The 22,037-nt window shown below is 45.0% G+C and overlaps 1 protein-coding gene across 2 annotated transcripts in view; it reads right to left on the minus strand.

The window, feature by feature from the left end:
• Nucleotides 1–759: 759 nt before the first annotated feature.
• The window catches only part of RCAN1 (regulator of calcineurin 1), a 94,030-nt gene continuing 72,752 nt past the window's right edge, over nucleotides 760–22,037 (minus strand). The window contains exons 1-4 of one of the 2 annotated variants that reach the window (XM_007183733.3): nucleotides 9,412–9,686; nucleotides 6,507–6,680; nucleotides 4,757–4,916; nucleotides 760–2,543 (exon numbers count right to left, since the gene is read on the minus strand). In XM_007183733.3, the coding sequence (XP_007183795.1) occupies nucleotides 2,371–2,543; nucleotides 4,757–4,916; nucleotides 6,507–6,680; nucleotides 9,412–9,498 (594 nt within the window). In that variant the 5' untranslated portion in view covers nucleotides 9,499–9,686 and the 3' untranslated portion in view covers nucleotides 760–2,370. Of the gene's footprint in view, nucleotides 2,544–4,756; nucleotides 4,917–6,506; nucleotides 6,681–9,411; nucleotides 9,687–22,037 lie in introns of those variants that run through there. The other variant, XM_057545410.1, reaches the window with a different exon arrangement.

The raw sequence follows: 22,037 nt of genomic DNA on the forward strand, positions 1-22,037 counted from the left end.
TCTGCAGGGGCTCCTAGTTATTCAACATGATGACAAATAACAGCCCTTCCCCCCAACCCCCGTGGTTAATTAGTGAATCTCCTCAACAATGAGATTCAACCAATCTGGTAGAAATGTGGATTTTCCAACATGTTTAAACCTCAAACGTATATGAATTTAAAATATGCAAGTGCCATTGGGGAATGACAGAATGAGGCCGCTTGTACAAGGAAAACAGAGGAGCAAGTGAATTTTCATGGAAAAATGCCTGATGCTCATCTCGATGAAGATGAACACCGTTTTGCTCTAGTTTGGCAAATAAACATGGGGTTGTTTAGGCCTTTGAGGGCTGGCCAGGAGCTCACCACCATTTGTAATAAGAGTTCCAGGTGAGATTCAAAGAGGAGGCTTAACAGACAGATTTTCTGAACATAACTGGCCTTTGTAACTTAGTATCTTCCATGGGCATGTTTTCTAACAGGAAAGAAAACTCCTTAAGTTAACAATCAGAAAGATTGTCCTTTAGTGGATCTGCTGGCGAAAAGGGTTTTCATCAGAGTATCCTCTCCCTGGACAAAGGAAATACTCAGACTTCTGGTTTCAGTTTTCTCCATCTTCCCCTTCCCTAGGTGACGCACCATTAGTGTGGATGACCCTCTGTGAATCGCAGCAAGGATCTGGGAGTTTCCAAACTCAACCTGATGAAGGGATGCGTCCTTCTGAGACTGCAGAATTCAAAGGGCGCACAGGTTGACAATTAGAAATAAAATGACAAACAGGTAACTTTTCCGTAAAGAGCATATTGTGTCGATTTATTATAGAATGCAGTTAAAAAAAATATCTTGAGGTTAGCCCCTCCAGTTTAAAAGCACTTAACTAGGGACACTTGAACAGCTATGCAATGGTCTCTCCCTCATCTGCCCCGACCCCCCACCAAGTACTGTAAACAGGGTTTTGAGAACATTCAGTCAATGTCTTGATATGGACAGCCCCATACCTTTGCTTCTTAAAGAAAACCATCTTCCACATTTCCAAAGCATGCATTGTTACTTGGCATTAGGTATCTCAAAAGGACAAACCTTGTTATGGTATTGTAAGGCCAAAATAGAATACCTATTGACCAGACGCACACATGACAACTAGAAAAAAATTACAAACATTTAACCTAGTGTGACAATTCCGTCAGGAACGAATGGGGAAAGGCACTGCATCTTTCTCATACCACCACACATCTACTGTCCACTTCACATGCTTTGAATTCAGGTCCTGTCAAATGGTTGAAAGGCGTTTTCTATAACATACAATTCACAGGGAGGTTAATACATCTTACACTAGTCTTCCACGGCCGTATTTCTCACCCAAGGGCACAACAGGTATGAATATATGCTATCAGCTTTATTTACAAGTTTATCTTGATGTTTCAGTGGGGTTAAAAAAAAAAAAATCAATGATCTCAACTGACAGTTCCCCCAAAAAAGGGTTTTGGCTATGATTGATGTATATAAACCACCACATAAAAGAAATAAATGAAACCCATTTATTGTCTGATCTAAAACATCTAAACTAAAATTTCTCACCCACTAAAAGTTGGCAGTGAAACTGCTATTTTCTGAGTTTTATAAGCGAAACGCTACATAGGAATTTCAGATCGACTTGTTTTGCAAAAGCACAAGTTCTAGGTTGCATCAAATAGGATGCTGAGTGGGTGTATTACCGGTAGAATCCCCCACCATGTGTGCTGTTGCAAAGACAGTCATTGAATCTGGAAAGGTGACAGATTTTGCAAATGCTTTCCTATCTTCCCCAAAGATGGAAAACAACAATGGCGTAACTCTATATACGACCAAAGATTAGTTCTGAAAATCAGTAATACACATGCACAAACATTAGAACGTGAGGGGGAAAAATGAGACACTACAGTTTCCACATTGCACTGTTGTCTTCACAACCTTTCTGCACCAGACACCTTATGGCTTCACGTGGTGCCTTTTCCTACTGGGACAGAGAGTCTACCTTGTAGGCTGGTTAGAAACAGAAGGCTCTCCCTGGACCCACTGATCAACCTACCCCTGGCAAAAACGGAACCTACCAGAAAAGAACAAGTACAAAACACTATCGTTATTGGTTTTCTCGAGACGTTCCCAGAAGTCCTTGTGCGATCACCCCACACTCAGTGATTGGCTCAGGACATTCCCAGGAGCCAGGAGCATTGACTGATGCGCAGCGTCGTTAGAACCAGAAGACAAAGCCTCGATTCTCTTCTGAGCAACACGGAATTTCTGCCACAGCAATCACAGGCTGCCACCTCCAAAGTTGTGACCGGCCACTTCCACAATAAAAGATTCCTTCTCGTGAGTATGATTCAGAACACTTCTTCGTCCGGGTGCCAGTTCAGCTTAAGTGGACGGGCGAGTACTCCGGCCTCCTGGTCTGGATAATTTTGGGTTTGGGTCTCTTCATTCTTTCCACCTCGTCTTCCTCCTCGTTCTCCTGGTCACTCTCACACACGTGGACCACCACGCTGGGAGTGGTGTCGGTCGCTGCATGCAATTCATACTTTTCCCCTAGGGAAGGAAAATAAGTGCAGGGTAACTCAGGCAAGGACCCGAGGGTCAAAGAGCAAACGGATGCGCACGTAGGGTTCCGCTCAGCCAAGCTTCCGCGGGCATCCAATGGGGACTGAGGGCCACAGGCAGCCGCACTCTGGATTGGTGTTTCTCTGGTGGCTCATTCTGTATCTCACCACCGTAAATGACTCAGCTTTCAATCAAACCCTCTGAGTCCAGGCATATGGAAGGTATGGAAGGAGTGTATTTTTTTAATTACACTTAGCATGTTCACCAGGCCCTCTAGGCTCCCCAGAGGACTTCCCCGGTGCAAGGAGCGCCCATTCAGGAAAAGACGGTGCATGAATAAAGGTGTTAGGAAAGGACCTCTTGAGCCTCCTGCTAGTCCACAATAGGGGCAGGAAGCACAGGGAGGCCCTGCACAAAGACATAGGTGTGCTGGTTGAAACAGGTGCTCTGAAAACATTTTTGACCACACCATATCCTTTTTCACACAACTATCAACCCCTTGAACCAGGCGTGTCCTGCTGTTCTATGTCAGCCTGAACTTTATCAGGTTCAGTCAAGATGCTTTTACTCATAAAAAAGGTGTTGCCTCTTCTCTACCCCACACGTGAGACTGGAATGCTATTGTAACTGAGTCTGAAAGGGGGAAAGAGCCTCAGCATTCTCGGGGTAGGGGGGAATTAAGGTGGAGGGTCAGAGAGATCGCTCAAAATGTTGGTCATGATCCCCTTTACAAATCCCTATCTACCTGCCGAGGAGTCACATTCCAGAAAGCATGGGGCAGGATCATATTGGCAAAATCTTTGCAATCTTTCAACTGTTGAAAGAAAGACTATTCAAGGTCATAAGCCCTAAGTAAACTAAGGGCAAATTGATCTTATTATGGCTATTTTCCAGAAGGGTTTCTCAAACAAGCCGTCTGTAAAGAAGTGGTAGGTTCTAGAGTGTGAAGAATGTTCACTAGCAGCACTTCCTGCTTCTGGAGCAGTCTGACACCTCTCCCCAGGTGGACATCCCCTTCCTCCCTTCTCTAACATTCCAGAAGGTTCCAACCCTCTGCTCCCTAATACACCTTGACCTGGAGCTGCCAGGAGGGGCACTGGCCACTTCCATCTTGACCTTCATGCCACGGTGAGCAGTAAGTAATGTGAGTCTTGCTTTCTACCACAGAGGGAATTTCCGTCAAAGCAATGTTTTCAGAGATGTAATCTTTTCTATGTGGAACTGCTGATGGTCCAAGAACATAAAACCATCCACTCAAAGGAACATCAGATTGCTGGTCAAGGAGAAAGCTGATGGCTTCAGCATTTATTGCATTTGCTCCACGAATAGGGCAGAAGGGGAGCTCAAACCTCTTTACCCCCAAGACCCCCGCTTGCACCTGCCAGCTCACCCAAACCCTATCAGATAGGACAGGAACCTCCAACATTTTACTGTTTCCAGAAAACATGTTTTGAGCACTGCCGATAAGCTAGGCACTATATGAAGTTCTTTTTACACGATGATCTCGTTTACTACTCCACCCGGTAATACCCATTTTCTGGATGAGAAGCCTGAGGCCAGAGTACCTTTCTTCCTAAATGCTCACACCTTTGCCCCTTCTGAGGACCGGAACCTCTTCTTTCCCTGGCAAGCTCAGTAGGCGAGTACCCCTCCCTAGTGGGCTTTGTGACTGGGGCTCTTTCTCCACTATGATCTATGGGTCTCTGTTCCCTCACACATTCAAAAGGTCAGGGGAGAATCAGATCAATAGATGAAATTACCTTGACTAAAAATGAAATGTCTAAAAGTGGGGAAAGCCTGTTTTCCCTTTCCAAAATCCAATCACTCATCCCCACTTGGAGCAACAGGACGTGAGGCCGGGTCTTGAGTCCCTCACACCGGCTGTGCTCAGTGGGTGAGGGGATGGAGTCACGTGATGCGGCCCAGAGGGGTCATGGTACTTGGTCCCCTGGACCAGCTTGCATGCTTTCCTAAGGGATGAAGTCAGAGGCAGGCGTGCATGCTCCCACCCCGGGGCATGGGTTACTTCGATTCAGAAGAAAGCAAATAGAGACAATTCACAACACACACTGGCACTGATCACGTGAGAAGTGGAAAGAGCAATGGGGTCATGGCCACTCCTGCTGCAGGCGAGCCTCTGTGCCTTGACCACAATCTCTCCACGTCTCCTTGCCCCTTCTCCACCCGAGGGCACTGCTTACCTGGCCCCAGCTTGGAGATAGCATATAAAAGGTCATAATTTATGACGGGAGTAGCGTCTTCCACTTGTTTCCAACCGACCGGCGGCGAGGCAGGAGGAGAGATCAGAAACTGCTTGTCTGGGTTTGGTGGAGCCAGGTGTGAACTTCCTATGTGTAAAGTCTGAGGAGAGAGATAAATGCAGGTGGTTGTTCTCGGGGGAAGAACTGAAGCAGCAATAGCACTTAATGGCAGCCTACGGAAGACAGGTGTGAAGGACAAACCCACGTCCAGACAGCTGAACAGGTGCAGCCCAAGGATGAATCGCAATACGGTTTCTAAGGGGGTGGGGAAGGGAACTTGGATTATGGTGCAAACATGATTAGAGGTCTCTTGCAGGACGGGGACTCACAGGCCCCGGGACTGCAAGTAATTATGCTTGAACTAGACTGACAGAAAATATACGGAGATAATTTTAGTATACACGGGAAAAGGAAAGCACTGTCCCTGAGGTCAGGAGGGATCTCAGCATCAATTGCTTCCAGCTCCTCATATTACGGTGGCATCACATCCTATCACAGAAGCTCCAAAGGCTAAGCGACATCTCTAAGATGACCCAGGACCCCTGCCCATCACGCTCTCAGGCTTCCCTCCCTCTGGGGCTCTGAATCAGACGCCAAAAGTGAGGAAGGAAAAATACATCTACCTTCCAGGATACATATTTAAAACAATAATGATAAGAAATAATGACCAAGATCCTAGTTTGGGCTTAAAAATTATACCAGTGATTAGAGGGCTGTTTGGAGAGATCTTACAACAAAATCTTACCAGCTTGGATTTTCTTTGTTCTTTAGTATCACCCCCCCCACCCAAAAAAATTCACAATGAACATGCATTTACTTTAATAAACCAGAAAAAGTCGAGGAGAGACCAAGTAATTACTTATATGGAACCCCACCAAACGTAGAAGGGAATTTGCTCCTAAGGATCCAAGGTTGAAGCCTGCGCCTCGCACTTACCACCAGGGGGCAGGGCATCCCGGCTCTCATCTGCCCTGGAAGGGCAAGTTCACCTTCCCGCAAGGTCAGGAAGCCCCTCTACAGGATCTGCTCCCGTACTGGCACGGGGAACTCAGGGCCCCAGTGGGGGGTCTCTTTCACCAGGGAGCAGCATCCGAAGAGCCCCTGCCCCTCCCCCTGCCCCCCCCCCCCCCCGTTAGACTCCGGTAACGTCATCAAATGGAACTTCGTGAGCTGCCTAAAAGGCAGTCGCTGGGGGAGGCAGGAAGGGTGACGCAGGAGAAAAAGCAAACCCGCCGCACAGCTCCCGGGAGTGCCCTGGGGCCGGGACCCCCGCTTACCACGAGTATTTCTTAGCACTTACTACCTGCTGATGTGCAGGACCGGCTTGCAGATACCAGCTCGCCAGGAGTGAGCGGCCTGCGGGGACCCAGCGCAGAGCCGAACCGCTCTGGTCCGGGGGGTCAAGGGTAGCCACGCCCACGACCCTGCGGTCCTCCACCTTCCTGAGTCAGGAAAGGCTCTCTTTCTCCCCTCATCACTCAACCCAAGAAAGTCATCTCTGAGGGCACTTTCAAATACACCCCGATGTCTTCTTAAAATAGGTGACATGAAAAATTTCGAGTATGAATTTTGCCCTTCTCAAGATGATTTCTTGGAGTTTTAAATCAACCTATACGTAATGGATGTCTAAGCTACTTTTAAGGATGGGAGGGAGGAGGGAGAAGGGTGGGTATCAATGAACTCGATTCACCTGAGCAAAATATAATTTCATTTCCTTTCCAAGAAATTCAGTCTTATGTAGCTGGAGTCTGGCATCTGCTGCAGATAATGGGTTGCTGAAGTTTATTCTGACTCGTTTGAAGCTCTTAAAATACTGAAAGGTGATATCTTTGTCATATGTCCTAAAGAGGGATTCAAATTTGGCCTGAAAAATAAAAATAAAAGGAGTTGAAATTTACCTGCATATGACCTTTGACTGGATGACTTCATTACATTTCTTATGGAGGAACCAAATTATTAATCATGTCAAGAACTTCCAACTTTTTTCTTAGAGAAGACAGAGAACCCACCTTTCTCCTCTGGGGAGATTCTGCCCTTTTAATTTAATATACGTGATCTTATACAAAAGTAAGAATGTACGATTTACTAAATTCATTTAATCAGCTGAACAATTACCAATACTTCAACACTTCTTACAGTCACGGAAACATTCTTTTTAAAATAGAAGGAACATTTTCGTTTGGTCATTTGTCACCCTTCTGGCCTGCCAGACCCTATTGTCCTGTGACCTTCCCCAATCTAGTGAACTCCAATCCCACCACTCAGCTCAGGGCATTGCTTTGTCCATCAAATATGGCTTTTGGACTTAAAAGCATTGGAGCTAATTTCAAAAAAAAAAATATATTATTGAATTGGTAACCAATGAAGTTAATGAAAAGCCTTGCATTTCTTAATGTAAAGGAAGCAGTTTTTAAAAAATTCCCATTATTATGTTCCCATTCAATCTGTTACTCTTTAACTCTCTAAAATAGTACTGGTTTCAAAAATGAACATTCTGCCAATGAACCCATTTCTGCACACTGGCTTTAATACATGTACAGATCCAGCTCTAGTGTTAAAAGAACTAGTGAACACTTTGAAACAGCATGAGTTCTTAGAATTGAAATGCCCAAGTTCAAGGACTAAAAGCCTAGATTCAGGACAGCGTTCATCAACTCCTGGGAAAAGCTCTAGGGAGCAACCCCGGGCCGGGTCCTGAGTGGTGGTGCCCTTGGGGGGACCTGGGAGGCCACTGCAACCTTTCTGACAAGAGAGGGAGGTGATGGACAGTCTTGAAACTTCCAGGAAGATTATGCAGGGACTTTTAGTCACCGAGCTTTCTGAATCCTTTTTCAGACTAAACTGTGAGGATGGTGAGAGGCAGATGGGGGTGAGAGTCAGATGGGGGTGGGATGGCAGATGGTGAGAGCCCAGATGGGGCAGCGTGCCCTCCACCCAGATGACTGGTGAGAAGAGAAGGCCCTGGAGCCCACAAGTACCCTGGAGACCTATGCAGAGCACGGTGCTTCTGCAGAGGGGAGAGAGGGTTCCCAGCAAGAAGGGAGAACATCTTCGAGGATATTCAGTGCTAGAAAGCCGGGGAGGGGATGGGCCTCCCTGTCGCTCAGTGCCTGGTCCACAGGGCAGGGCTGTGGGCAGGTCCCGCATTCCCTTCTGGCTGATGTCTCCACGGGGCAGGTGGCTCGGGGGTAGTGGGGAACAGCTCACAAACGTTCTCTCTTCAAATTCCCCGGCTTCTCTTTAGTTGATGGAAATGTCTGTGACTTTCCTACGAGGGGTGTTGCAGAGGCAAAGAATGAGAAAGAATGCACGGCAGATGTTTAAGCTGCGATTTCATCTGGCTGCACGTGACTTGTTCTCCACCCGTCCCGAGCACGGGCAAGTCTGGGGCATAAGGGTGTCTGCGCAGATCTGGAATTTCACACGACCTCATCCATAGGCACTGTGACCAACTGCTTAGTTTTAAAGTTATCATTCATAATTTAAGAGAGATGACTTTGCTGAATACTTTTAGAATACAAGTCAGGGCTTAGGACCAGAACCCAAGAGAACCCACCCTATCTTGTTAATTTTGTATTGCTATTATGCTATTAGTATTCTCTTATAAAATAATCTTATTTGTTCTAATAACCGATACCTAGTGATTATAGTTAGTGGATGGCATCTCTACTTAATTAAATCAGTGATTTTACTCATATAAGGCTAACATTAAATACATAGACTTTGTAGTACTTTTACACATAGAACATGCTCTAATATCTAGTTCAAAAACTATAGCCCCGGCCTGCAAGCATTGTACACAGTTATGGAGTTAAATTTGATTTAAAAAAAAAAAAAAAGAAACCTTCCGATGTCTCAGTAGGGCTTTAGGTATAAAGGTATAACATGATCACCGCCCCCCAAACAGAACATACAGAATTCATTCATATATAATATTGTTAGAGATCAATTAGATAGCTTCGTAGCTACTGATGAAAATCTTACATTTTAATCAAATGAAGAAGAAAAGCATAGTAATTAAAATTACTAATTATATTAATAACCATCAATGAGAGATGCTTCCCAGGAGGTATACTCATCCCACACTTAAGTTATGTATCCAGTTTTATTATTTATTTGCTATGGCTGCATTTTCTCCAGCTAGAGAAATCTGGAAACTTGAAGACAGGCCCTTGTAATTACTGCAAACATTCAAATATCTTTCCAATATTGATTTCCTGAGATAAAAATCAAAGTATCCTGAACTCTAAACGTCAAAGTGAAACATTCTGTTCACTGTCAGAAAAGTCCTCCCTCCAAAAGTTTACTTATTGATACAACCCACACAGAATGAAAAAACACCACGCCAAACCCTCCCTTACTACCTGGTCAAGGGACACAGACGTTTTTAAATATTGAGAGCTTTAAAAATTCCTTCACAGTTAATTCCTCAGGCAACACCTTTTGATTTTTAAGGCTCAAAGCATTCTGGATGTATTTCAAAACCCCCAAATGCACAAGACAACCACATACCCCACCAAGTATTTCAGCTAATAGTCCCAATTAACATAATAGTTTGAAAACTCTCAAAAATCACATTATATCAGAAGCCTTACCCTGGTTTCACTTTCGCTGAAGATCTCACTGTTTGCCACACAGGCAATCAGGGAGCTAAAACTGTAGTTAAAGTTTCTGAAGTGCATCTTGCTTTCTTACAGTGAAAGCTACAGCAATTCCCGCGGTCAAGCCCCAAGTAAGGTTCCTTTACCAGAGGCTGTAAGTTCTTTCTCGAGCCCTCACTTATAAAGCACCGAGGTCCGGCCCCCACCGGGAAAAAAAAGCACCGCTTCCAGAGCATCCTGTTTGGACACCAAATTCCTGAGTCAAGTCCTACTTGCTCGCAGGCAGGCAGAGACACAGTGTAAGTTTCTACTGGAAAGAGGTGACGTCAACACCTTAGTCATTTTCCCTATGCTAATTAACTTTGCTTGGGGAGGATGGAAAAAACTGCCGAGGTTTGCTTTGCAGCTGCTTTATCTACCCCTCTTGCAGCATAGTTTCCACTGGTAGTAATTCCATTCAGCCACTCAGTCACCAGGCTCCTCGGCTGAATGGGACGATCCTTCTTAAGATGGAAAATGTTACAGAAGAACAGGAGGAAGGTCTACAGCAGTAAACAGTAATTAGCCTCCAGGGAACTCTCAAGGCTTGGAGAAACCTGGAAACCGAAGTCTTGGCCAGTTGTTTGATCCCTGTAATTTCCTGAACACTTAAATCAAAGTTTCATATGTTGGGGTATTAGAGAAAACATTTTGAAATCGGTCTTGGTCAATGAACTCTGCTTTTAAAGAAAAAGTGGACTTCATTTTGAAATACAGCCTTTTTTTTTTTCTGATTAAACTTTATTGGAGGAATGTCCTAATTCCCACTTGTATTTCACAGTGAGAATGTGAGAAGAGATCCTAGGATTTTCATTGGAAAACTTTATTATTGTAATTTGAGAACCAGGAATATGCAGCACTTTGTGATCATTTTCTAACAGCTGCTAAATTCGGGAAAAGATACAAAAATATTTTAGAGGATCTAGCCTCTGAAGCTGAGAAAAGAAACATTCAGAGGCTGTCTGCTTAGAGACTCATAGACTGAAAGTTTTTGTTTTTGCTTTAATTAGGAAAGGAAGAAGAAATAGAAAGAATGTACACTACAATTGAAAAGTTAGTTCAGTTGGCCTTTTTTCAGGTAAGATGTCTGGTCTTGGAGAAGCACACTGGATGTCAGGATGCCAGTTCTTTGAAAAGGCTGCAACTCTTTTTTTCCAAGTTTTTATTTTATTACTTTTTAAATTGAAGTACAGTTGATTTACAATGTTGCGTTAGTTTCAGGTGTACAGCACAGTGATTCAGTTATACATATCTATATCTATTCTTCTTCAGATTCTTTTCCCTTATTGGTTATTACAAGATATTGACTATAGTTCCCTGTGCTAAACAGTAGGTCCTTGTTGGTTATCTCTCTTATATATAGTCGTATGTATTTGTTAATTCCATTAAAAGGCCGCAACTCTTTGAACTTCCAAGTACTTTGCTAGTTTAGGTCCCTATGGCAGAGTCCTAGGTCCTGCCTACTCATTATCACCTAAATGCAGTCTCATTATTTATAAAAGCATTCTCTAGTCTAGAGGCAGACACCTCTTAAGCTTCCAAAAGTTAAGTGGAATCCTGCTATTCACATTTAAAAATTAACTTCAAAGAATCATTAAAGTCAGCCAATAATAAAAAGAATATATGCAATGGGAAAGAACGAACCAGAGCATTTATCCCTCCATAAAAGGAAATGCGAAGTCTTCTTGGATGAGTGAGCACTGCTTAATCTCCACGCGTGGTGCCCTGCTGCCAGCTGTAGGGTTACGCAAGAGACCAGTCATGGCGTTTGCTTTGCCAAATTACCCGTAACGGCCAACCCAAGAGATCTAAGTGCAGATGTTCTAGAAGAGTTTCGAACTGTGAAATAGTATGGCATGCATCAAACGCCAAGAGGAAATGGTCCACTGGGTGGTGCTTGGTTCCGGGAACTGTGCCCTGGGATTGGCTGCATTTCGGTGCAGAGCCTGCAGCGTACCCTGGAGGCAGGCTTTGGTGGTGGCCTGGGGGTGGCAGTGGGCGTATGGGAGGCCAAGGGGAAAGGCACGGGAGGTAGAAGTCACAGAAGTGCATCCCACTCCTCCAGAGCGGCTGTCCCTCCTTTTCTCTTTCTCCTGGAGTCCACCTTGGCGAATAAGGGTTAAAAGGAGATCAGAGGAGGAAGAGGAGGTTAATTTCACCATCTCCTCCTCCCTTTCCTCCTCCTCCTTTTAAAACTCATGACATGAAGCTCCAACTCAGTCGTGTGGGCAAATCTGCAACATTTCTGTTCATCTGAGACAACAGCACTGAACTCACCCAAATTTACAATTGTGGTTTCATGAATACGCATGGGATAAAAAAAAAAAAAAAAAAAAAGAATAGTGAGGTATTTGAAGATGGTTCAACTGTCTTTGCTCCTAGAAATAAATGATAAATGATAGATCTTTCATTAGGCTGTCCAGAAAGCCTCCCAAAACATGCAATTCTGTACCTGCCTTTGAATTGATGGTAAGCTCCATCTGAATCATATTTAGGGAACTTGAGTGCTTCCATTTCTAGATCAGAGAAAGGGGCTCAAAGTGGTGGCCGACTGTAGGGAGGCCGGCAAAAACCACTGGGTCACGAAGTATACGTGAGAGAGATGGCACCTAGGGTCCAATAACACAGGCTTCCCGCGGCGTGAGAGGTACGGAGCATGGACCCTTCATGGTGCTCCAAAGCCCCGGCTGGCCAAGGGGACAGACACCTGTCCCTGAACCCAGAGGGCCTTCCCTTTATCGGCTCACCTGACAGTTCTTGCTAGGAATGTCCACTCTTCAACTGCACGTCTATTAGCCATGAACTTGCACTTCTAAACGTCCTATGGTATTTGTCTATCCCTTGTGGTTTGAAAGGCAAGTACCTTTTTGATTCTTGTTTGCAAGATGGATGTAAGTGATTTGAAGAAAGCAGGGCCCACAGCAACGTCTCATTAGAACTCTTGAAAAGCATACTAAACATTGCACTTAAAATAGTAAACCAGAAAGCAGAAGTTAGAGAAGAAATGAAATGCTTTAGTCCGCTGAAAGCTTTAGATGTTTTGCATTTCTTCCATTCGCGCCGTTAAAAATCTTAAATGAATCTCTTCAACCTGCATTTGCCTCCTCTGGCTCCAAGCAGTGAGAGCATATTTTCATTAAGAAGTTTCTATTTTCAGTGAGGAACAATTGTAGTTTATGTCGAAATCCATCATTCCCATTACAGCCCTCTTAAAGCACAGTGAGGATGACCTCAGCGCACCCATTATAAACCCCAAGGAGTTTACAACCACGCCAAGAAAGTGCCACCAGTGAAGCCTTCTACAGAATGACCACAGAGAGAAACCGAGCTCTGACTTTGCTGTGCAAATCAGAGCTGAGCGAAGAAGAAATCTGCAGAAGGTCTCCTGGGAGGGAAAATGGCACCCCTGATTGAGATCAAAGGCATCAGGGAGTTTCTCTTGAATGCCAATTAACCTTGCGTTTTAACGGCGCTTTTACCTTCTGAGATAATGGGATAGCTTTACTGTTATTTAATATTCGTAACCCTTCCCTTTATAATGTGGGAGCATTGTTCCCCCAACCTAAGGCACTGCACACAGGAAAAACACAGGGGCCTCTGAGTCATCTTTATCACTTCCCAGTCTAAAAGGTGTTATTAACCAAGGGGACAGTTCTTGCCCTCACTTGGAAACCAGGTTAATAACAACTTCCGAGTTGCAGTGAAGATGGAACAATCTGACATAGGCGGAGTGCCCAGTATAGTGCTTGAAACACAATCAGTGGTTGATACATGTGAGTTGTGTTTCTAGTTCCCATTTCATCGGTAAGGATACTGAGGTTCAGGGCGTCTCACTGTGTTGAGGAGAGTCAGGACTCACCCTGATCCTTTGATTGCAGAGTCCATGGAACTATGCTTGCCTCGCAGCAGTGCCCTTTGGTATTTCCCCATCTCCATTCTCTCAGTCCCTCTGGCATCCCGGATGGCTTCCTCTCCTACGTGCCCCACTGGTCAGTGGAGGGGTCTCTAGGTTCTCTGTAGCATCTTCCACCTGGCGCTCCTGCACAGCATTTCAGGCGGCCACAGTGCCTTTCTAAGTGGCCTCGCTGTGGCCAGTTTCTTACTGCTCCAAAACAGTGCGTAATTCCCACAACATGAAACTTCCCGAAGCTGAGCTTGATCACGTTCCTCTCCTACTGTAAAGATGTCAGTGACTTCCCATTGCTCTGTAGGTTAAAGGGGAAGATTTTCACTTGGTATTCATCCATTTGTCAATCCACGCATCTATCTACCCATTTGTTCTTTCACCTCAAGCACAGTTCCAGGGGTTGGGGGTTCAGAGATGAAGACAGACAAAACTCTCTGCCCTCATGGAGCTTACATTCTAGATGGGAAAAAAGAAAAAGAAAAGAAATGAGATAAATGGGTAAAATATACAGTGTGTTTAGATAGTGGTAAGTGCTGGGAATAAGGCAGAGATGAGGGATAGGAAAAGCTGGGAAAAGGCGAAAGAAAGAGAGAAAGAAAGACAGAGAGAGAGAAAGAAAGAAAAAGGAAGGAAGGAAGACTAGCCAGGGAAGGCGTCCCTGAGAAGATGACAGGTGGGTACATCAAGACCTGAAGGAAGTGGCGGAGTGAACTGTGAGATGCTCGGAACAGCATTTCAGGCCAGGGAACAGAAGGCACAAAGGCCCCTGGCATGTTCCAGGCCCAGCAGGAGGCTCAGGATGGCTGTAGAGGAAGGACGTGGAGAAAGTGGTTGGGAGCAGGGCCACGTGAGACCTTTAGCCATTGGAAGGTCTCTGGCTTGCATGCTGATATCAGAGGGTTTTGAGCAGAGGAGAGGCATGATCTAACTTCCATGCAACAGAACCACTCCAGTGTCTGGGTTCAGAAAAGAGGGAAGGGACAGGCTGGGGGCAAGGCACCCCTAAGGCACGAGACCTTCTCTGACTACGGAGCCCATGACTCCTCTAGGCAGCCCTCAGCTCTGCCTGCTTTCCTCAGTTCCGTCAGCCAGCTCCTGCCTAGTCTCTTCTCTGCCTGCCAAACTTCTATTCATCCTTCAAAGCCCATCACCGAACATCCGTTCTCCAGGAGGCACCCCTCCGGACTTTATGTTCTCTCCCTCCTTTAACCCCTGTGACCTCCCCCCACCCCCACCCCCACCCCAGCTCTCAGTGCAGTCTGCCTGGCATCCTAGTTATGTTCTTACCTGGCAATCTCCCTACTACAGTGAGAGCTGCTTGAGGGCACCACTGCTCATCCTGCCACTCCCTGGAGATGCGGATAAATGCTTGTGAAGTTCAGGGACTACACCAGGGAGGGTCCATCTGAGACGGGCAAAGAGCCAGCATCCACCAGCCATCAGAGGGCCAAGGCCATCTGTGTTCCTACCTGGAGGGTTTCCAGTGTCTTTGGTTTGAACAAAGACCTCCTTTTCGTTGCAGGGGGTGGTAAAGGTACAAGTTTGCTCAGCGGGTGCTGGTCACATTCCAGGGTGCACTTCCTCTGTGCTTGCTGCATGGTGGCTGGCAGGATGTCCAGGCATGGGACTGCACCACCAGCTCCAGCCTCTGAGGCCCCACCCCCCGGGCACTCCCAGAGGCCTTGTGACTCTCCTTAGGGGTCTACAGCCGGGGTCTCGACAGCCCTTTGTCGTTTGGGCAGAACGTGTTCAACTTAATATATGTTCGCTTGTCTTTTTCAAATGCCTATTTTTTAGGGTGTGTTTTATAAGGTGCACAGTAGAGAGTAGAATTTGTAGAGAAGTTACAAATAAAATGCTTTTATTGGCAGATGTACCAAAAATCTTTCATCCATGAGGTTCATGATCAGAAGTGTTTGAAGGCCTATTGTCTCAGCAGTAGGGTGATTAAATTCCCAATTTTCTGCTTCTTTGTGACGATCACGTGTAAGAAGGAGAACCGGAAAATATTCTTCTTTCTGATTTCTAAAGGCGTTTCCATTTTTGTTCTCTCTGAAGGGTAATCAGGGAATGGGCTGGGGAGCGGGGCAGAGCCAGATGTGGGCTCAGGAATTTACTGCTCATAGAATTGCTTTATTACTGGTAAGATCTGCTCGCGGCCACAGGGAGGGGCCTTGTATGAAAGAAAATGTAAAACAAAGCTGATAACCATTTTTTGTGGGACTTGGAAGGTTCTAACCAGAACTCCTTAGACAAGAGAGTGCCCTTGTCTCCCACTACAGGGGTGACGCCTATGAATTCTAAATCTGAGCTGAGAAAAACATCTTTAATGAAAATCACCTTTATGTTTAATAACCATTAATCTTCTGAATCTGTAGGATAACACAGAAGAAATGATATTAATACTAAACTTCAGCCTGGATCATTTTCGATACTTGGAAAAAAAATGGAAAAGCCTGAAATATCATTTGATACTTTACACAGATTAGTACAAGATAGTATACAAATAATTTGTATTTCTGAGATAACGTGGAACTTCCTATTACTTAATTTTTTTAAAAAGTGGCTTATTGACACCAGTGCCACAAATGATGGAGGCAGTGGTGAAAATGCTAAACGCATGTTTTAGCAGAATGGCAATCATGCTCTGTTAAAGCTTATGGTGGAAATGAAGGGAAAATGCAATCACCCTCAAAAAAAAAAAAAAGGAAAGAAAGAAAAGACATAAAGTAAAATAAAATAACCAACTGATTGGGGAAAAGTAGGGAGGAAAGCATGTTCAAATCGATACCTTAAAAGAGAGGTCACAGTTCATCCAAGATTTCATCTTGTTTGTTAAATTCCATGTGCACTTGAAATCCCATTAACTCTTTTTTCCTTATTACCTCAGTCTTTCCCTAGTATGTGAAGTTAACCCCCCCTCTGTCACTTCTTGGAAACGCACTATTTGCGATGCTTAAGATGGAGAAATAGCCATAGGCAAATCAAAGCTATACTTAATGACTTGGAGATCAGCAGCCGCGGATTAAGGGAGGTAACATTTATTTAAAGACAGCTGGGGCCAAAGCCCCCCTAATAATCCTTCCTCAATTGTTCTTTTTACTCTATTCCTTCCCAGACCCACTTTGCTTTAATGATTGATTTTCACTTCTGCTTTGAAGCTGTTCTGATGCCAGGGCACAATCCTGCAGTGACAAAAACCTGAACAAGAACACTGGTGCAGGGGTTTCCCTGGTGGTGCAATGGTTAAGAATCCGCCTGCCAGTGCAGGGAACACGGGTTTGAGCCCTGGTCCGGGAAGATCCCACATGTCACAGAGCAACTGAGCCCTTGCGCCACAACTACTGAGCCTGCGCTCTAGAGCCCGTGAGCCACAACTACTGAAGCCCGTACGCCTAGAGCTTGTGCTCTGCAACAAGAGAAGCCCCTGCAATGAGAAGCCCGCTCACAGCAACGAAGAGTAACCCCCGCTCGCTGCAACTAGAGAAAGCCTGCGCACAGCAACGAAGACCCAACGCAGTCAAAAATAAATAAGTAAAATAAATAAATTTAAAAAAGAAAAAGAAAAAAACCCCACAGTAATGCTAAAGAAACAGAATGTTGGGGGAGACCATGGTCTAATAAAACTCAACTTTAAAAAAAAAAAGAACACTCGCTCAGGGGTGGGCTGGTGACAGGCTGCTCTTGTGTTCATCAATCACCAGGACCTGGTTACCTTCCGTTCCAGCTCCAAAGAGCTTTCACAACCCCAGACTGATTCTTTCCCGCCAGTAAATCCCTTTACATTCAAAGGATGAGTTCGACGCTGCTGTGTGAACGCTGCCGGTAAAGCCCTGTTCCTCTCATTCTACGTTCCATACTCATCTCAGAAGAACTGACACAACTAAAACCCTGGGTGGCACGTGTGCTGCCTTGAGGCAGGCCCGGATCCTGTTCTGGTTCTGGTAGGTTCTCCCAGGGAACCTGGCACAGCGCTGGGGGCACGCAGACATTCCCTCAATACCAGGTGAGTGACCGGCCAAACCAGAGTCGAAGGTCAAAAAAGAGGAAGGGGAAAAGAATGAGGTCAAACCGAACTCTGGAAATCTTTAGCACCAGATATGAAACCCAGTTTTCAATAACTTGGCTACGAAGAGTTTGTATCCGCACCCAGTTTTCAATCTCAGAATCTCAGCTCAGAAATCATTGTCTTGCCAAGTTTGGGAGAAGAGAAAAGTATTATGTGTTCTTACCTACTCTTTCCATTACCACCCCCAGGCCCCACTTCCGTGTCTGTTGTTGGGAAGTTACCGACCGGCACCACTGCGTATGCTGTCTTTTCACACTGACATTGCCTTCTTTGAGGATTATTTAAAAGTCTGATAAGTCGCCTGAGGAACTATCTCCTGTCACCCCATGCGGGTAACACAGTGATTCAAAACATACTTAACAAACAATAAACTATAAACACAGGACAAACAAGGCACCGCCACAACTTGGATATTAACAGTCACCATGAAAAGCAAGAACGATCATGCCAACTTTGTTCACTAGGAAAATTGGGGTGTTTATAGCAAGTGACTTAAAATGTGCACACCCATCTTTGCACCAGAGCAGCTGAGAAGTGAGAGCTGCCTCCTTTCCATCAATTCTAGAATGTCCAGGTTAGTTTACTGGTTGTGAATTGGCAGCCCCCTTTCCCCCAAATAAAAATATTAGTTGTCAACATTTAAAAATTGGGAGGTTTCACATAGAAATAGAATTCCTGGTTTCTTTGGGATTAAAAAAAAAAAGGAAGATGTGACAATAATGGGCCCAGAGGCCCATTCGCAACGGTTGAACCCTTGGCTAAGCCCCTGCTTTTCGAATACCAATGGCCCCGTCGCTCCCGACCCCAAAAGCATCTGAGTTTTTGGCCTCTGGCTTAATTTAGTAAGTCATCGAAAATAGATTAGTCACCTGCTTTGAGCCAGATACTGAGAGGTAGGGATACGCACAAAGCAGCTTACCCATCCATATCCCCTTGGCTCAAAATGTTCTGTGTCAAATAATCTACTCCAAATAATACATTGAGAGAGTGTGTCCCTCGCTCCTTACACAGCAATTCTTTATTTTTTTTTCTGGCTCAACACATTTCTACGGGTGACTACCCGGGCATTTGCAGGACGTTCTCTATACTCCTGAAATTATACTCTTATGCAAGTGAATGGTGGGGACGTTATTATAGGGCTGACCTAGATTCCGCTCAAACGTTTACAAACCACAGTTGGTTTCTTTAGCAATCGTTAGGGCGACATGATTGGGCCATACCAGGGAGGCACACAGCACGACTGAGAATCAGAACTTAACGGATTTCTACAGAACTGGCTTACGATGAATGAAGACTGAAGGGTTTTGTTACGACCAATATTCAATGACACGGTTGGAAAGATGATCTAAAAGTAGACTGAGATCCAGGTATTCTCAGGGTGTGGCTTTTAAGATAGTTTTTCAAAAGATCATTTTGAGAAGACAGCATTTTAAACTGCTCTTGTAAGATTCTAGGATACAGTCTGATCAATCTTCTTATGTTGAACTAACTCTCAGGAAGACAGAGGCTGACTTCAGCCCTGAGTCTGAGCTGCCCTGGCGCTTCCATCCCGAGGGAGGTCGTGGTGGCACTACTGGCCCTGTGGAGGAGAAATTACGTGGCACATACAGTGATCAACTGCCAGGGTCTGCTGAGCCCCACTGCTGCTCTTGTAAACCCCCCAACCAACCAAAACCCAACAGTTATCCCCTGAGACAGAGCTTCTTGTGCATGAGGTTTATTAGGGGGTTCTTCTGGGATCAACACCCAGGGAAGGAGAGGAAAGCGGAGGGGAGGGAGGGGAGGGGAGAAAAAGAGGCTGGGCAGAGGGACAGTAGGGCTACCATGGGGTCCCAGTGGCAGCCTCGCTGGTCCTGTGGGGTGTTCTGAAGACGGGGTGACCCTCGTTGGAGCAGAAGGGCTGGGCCTTGATACCCAACATTGGTCAGCTCTGGGATGGGGGCGGTACCTTGAGAAGGAGGGGACTTAGGGGGGTGGCTCTCAGCTGAAGTCATCCCCAAAGGGGGCAAGTGACAGGGCAGCTGGGGGACAAATCCATTATTCTTGAAGGGACCTGGGTGTGTCACTGTGTCCCTCAACCAACCAACCAATGAACCAATGAAACAGACCCAAAGTCAACGAACCAACAAGACCCAAATTCAAAGATCTGCACCCTAAGTTAATCATCTGAGATTTCTCACAAATATGACAGACTTTAAACTGGACACCATGAAAATACGACTGATTCCACTCCAAATCATTAGCTCATCTCCCCAGGTAAGGAACTTCTAAAGGAATATGGTAGTGAACTGTGGTACACTCGATAGTTTAAACTTTCAGTGTAAACCAGCTCAACTAAAACCTTGAATATTGACTCAATATTGACTCAACTTCCGTTTCCCTCCTAGGAGTTTATTCTAAGGAAATCCTCAGGGCTGTGGGCAAAGATCCAGATGCAAATACATTCCCTGCAACGATCTTTATGCAAATAACACATAAGAACAAGCTAACCATCCTATCAGTGACCAGCTAATAAATATGCTGAATCAATAGACTATAAAGCCACTCACACCTCACAGGAAGGAAGTGAAAACTACTTAACAACATAAAAAGATGTTCACAACCTGCTGTTAAGAAAAAAAAGCAGGTTTCAAAGCAGTGTTTACTGTTGTGACTCCACTTTGGTGAAAAGAAAAAACATGCAAGTTAGTATTAAAGAAGATTGCAGTGTTTTCCTTTTTCGCTTCTTTGGACTTACTAGAATTTCTACGATGCACATTTATTACTTTTGCAATAAGAAAACGGCTTTTCTCTTTCCCCTCCCCCTACTATATGTTCTATATCAATGGTCAAGGAAACCATGGTTAACAGATACACTAAGTAAGGTGGAAGGTTAGTCAGAGAGGAAATCTACTCCTTTCTTTGCATAGCAGTCTGGTGTCATGAATTTTAATTCGTTATGCACCATTCCCAAACCTGGTAATTTTAACTCATTAATATTTTGGAGTGCCAACTGTTGGAAGAATCCCATGTCTTACTTAAACACCTTTAAAGACAGGGATTTCACCAGAAAATATTTATTTTGCTTTTCTTTGATAAGCTCTCCTGGCAGCCATCTTTATCTGGTGAAACGCCCGACTCATCAGCTATATGGGCTGAACCAGTCTCCATGGAGTCGAGGTCGTGCACTGGCCAGCACAGGGTCCTGTGATTCTCTCCGACTCCACAGTGTGGGTCGCTAGGCTGAGCACTGCCTTAGTGTAAGCAGACCTCACAAAGCACATTCTGCAGGCTCCAGAGTGTGGTCATCAGAGAATATCTGATCTTGGGGGGAAAATCTCCCATCCGGGTCTTTCAAATGTTCCCAAGGGTGATGCCGTCTCAGAGCAAATCTATCAAGTTCTTTCCTGTCACTGCCATGTCACCACATCTACTGCTTCCTCTTCTGTGTTTTTTTCCTCTGTTCTTCTGTCCCAGAATCACATCCAGGTTTTTTTTTTTTTTTTCTCCTTGGCACAGTCCTACCCTCTGCATCTCCCTTCTAATAAGACTGGAACATACCTAATGAACTTTTTACCATGACTGCATTAATGATGACAGCTATTTAAAGTATAAGACCTCCCAGAGGATTTGTATTTAATCAGCAATTTCTGGAGATCAAAGTCTCAGCCCCAAAGGAAGGCATCACTAAGGGGCAAGTTCCACGCAGCAGGTCAGTTATAGGGAAAAATTCCTTGGACAGGTGGGCTCTTCTGGGGCCGGGTGTTGCCTACCTGGAGATGAGACACACATTTTTCGAGCATCTACATCGAGCAGATTCTTGTCTGGGCTGTTTGGAGTTAAGAACAGACTTCCACGCCTAAAGAAAATCACTCATTTGTTTCTTGTTCAACCACCATTTAACAAGGATCTACTCCGTGCCTTCTCGAACTCCACCGCTGGGTCAAATTATACCTATTACATATTCTCGTAACACTGGGGACCTCTAGTTCTTAGTATTTATCATATTTTAACTGGTTTCCTCCACTAAACTAAGGGCAGACCAAGTCATGGACCCTGGAACACTTGGGACCCTCCATAAATATTTGTTGAATACAGCATGCAGCTAAGTACCTGACTCTTCACTGCAGACACAGAGAAGAGTAGGGCATGACTCTTCCTTCAAGAACTCACAGTCAAGTCAATCGTGAAATTCTTACTAAGCCATTACCAGGTGTCCAGTACTCTACGAGGGGGTTCAAAAGCCTAAGTCACAGTGCCTGACCTTACAGGGGCTTAAGATTGAAGCTTGGGAGATAAGACTGCCACTCCAGTGACGTGATAATATGCATGAGTCCCATCTGTGTTGCAGGCAGTAAGAGCTCAGGATACTGGAGGTGGAGGGTGGTTATCAGTGATGATCTTATCTCAATACCCCATTAGTCCAGTTACAGAAAGTCCTGTGGGTTAAGGCCTTGAGAATAGGGTTAGATTTTAAATAGGTGGGGAAAGGATATATCCCTGTATTTTCCCATTGCTACTTGAATAAAAGGTATTAGGAAAGTTAACATTTTCTTCATTCACTACCGTGCAGAGTCAAATAAGGAGCTGCTTTCATTAAAAGACATATACAGTTTGTCCATTTTG

Source organism: Balaenoptera acutorostrata, chromosome 4 (assembly GCF_949987535.1).
Source record: "Balaenoptera acutorostrata chromosome 4, mBalAcu1.1, whole genome shotgun sequence".
Classification (NCBI taxonomy): Eukaryota; Metazoa; Chordata; class Mammalia; order Artiodactyla; family Balaenopteridae; genus Balaenoptera; species Balaenoptera acutorostrata.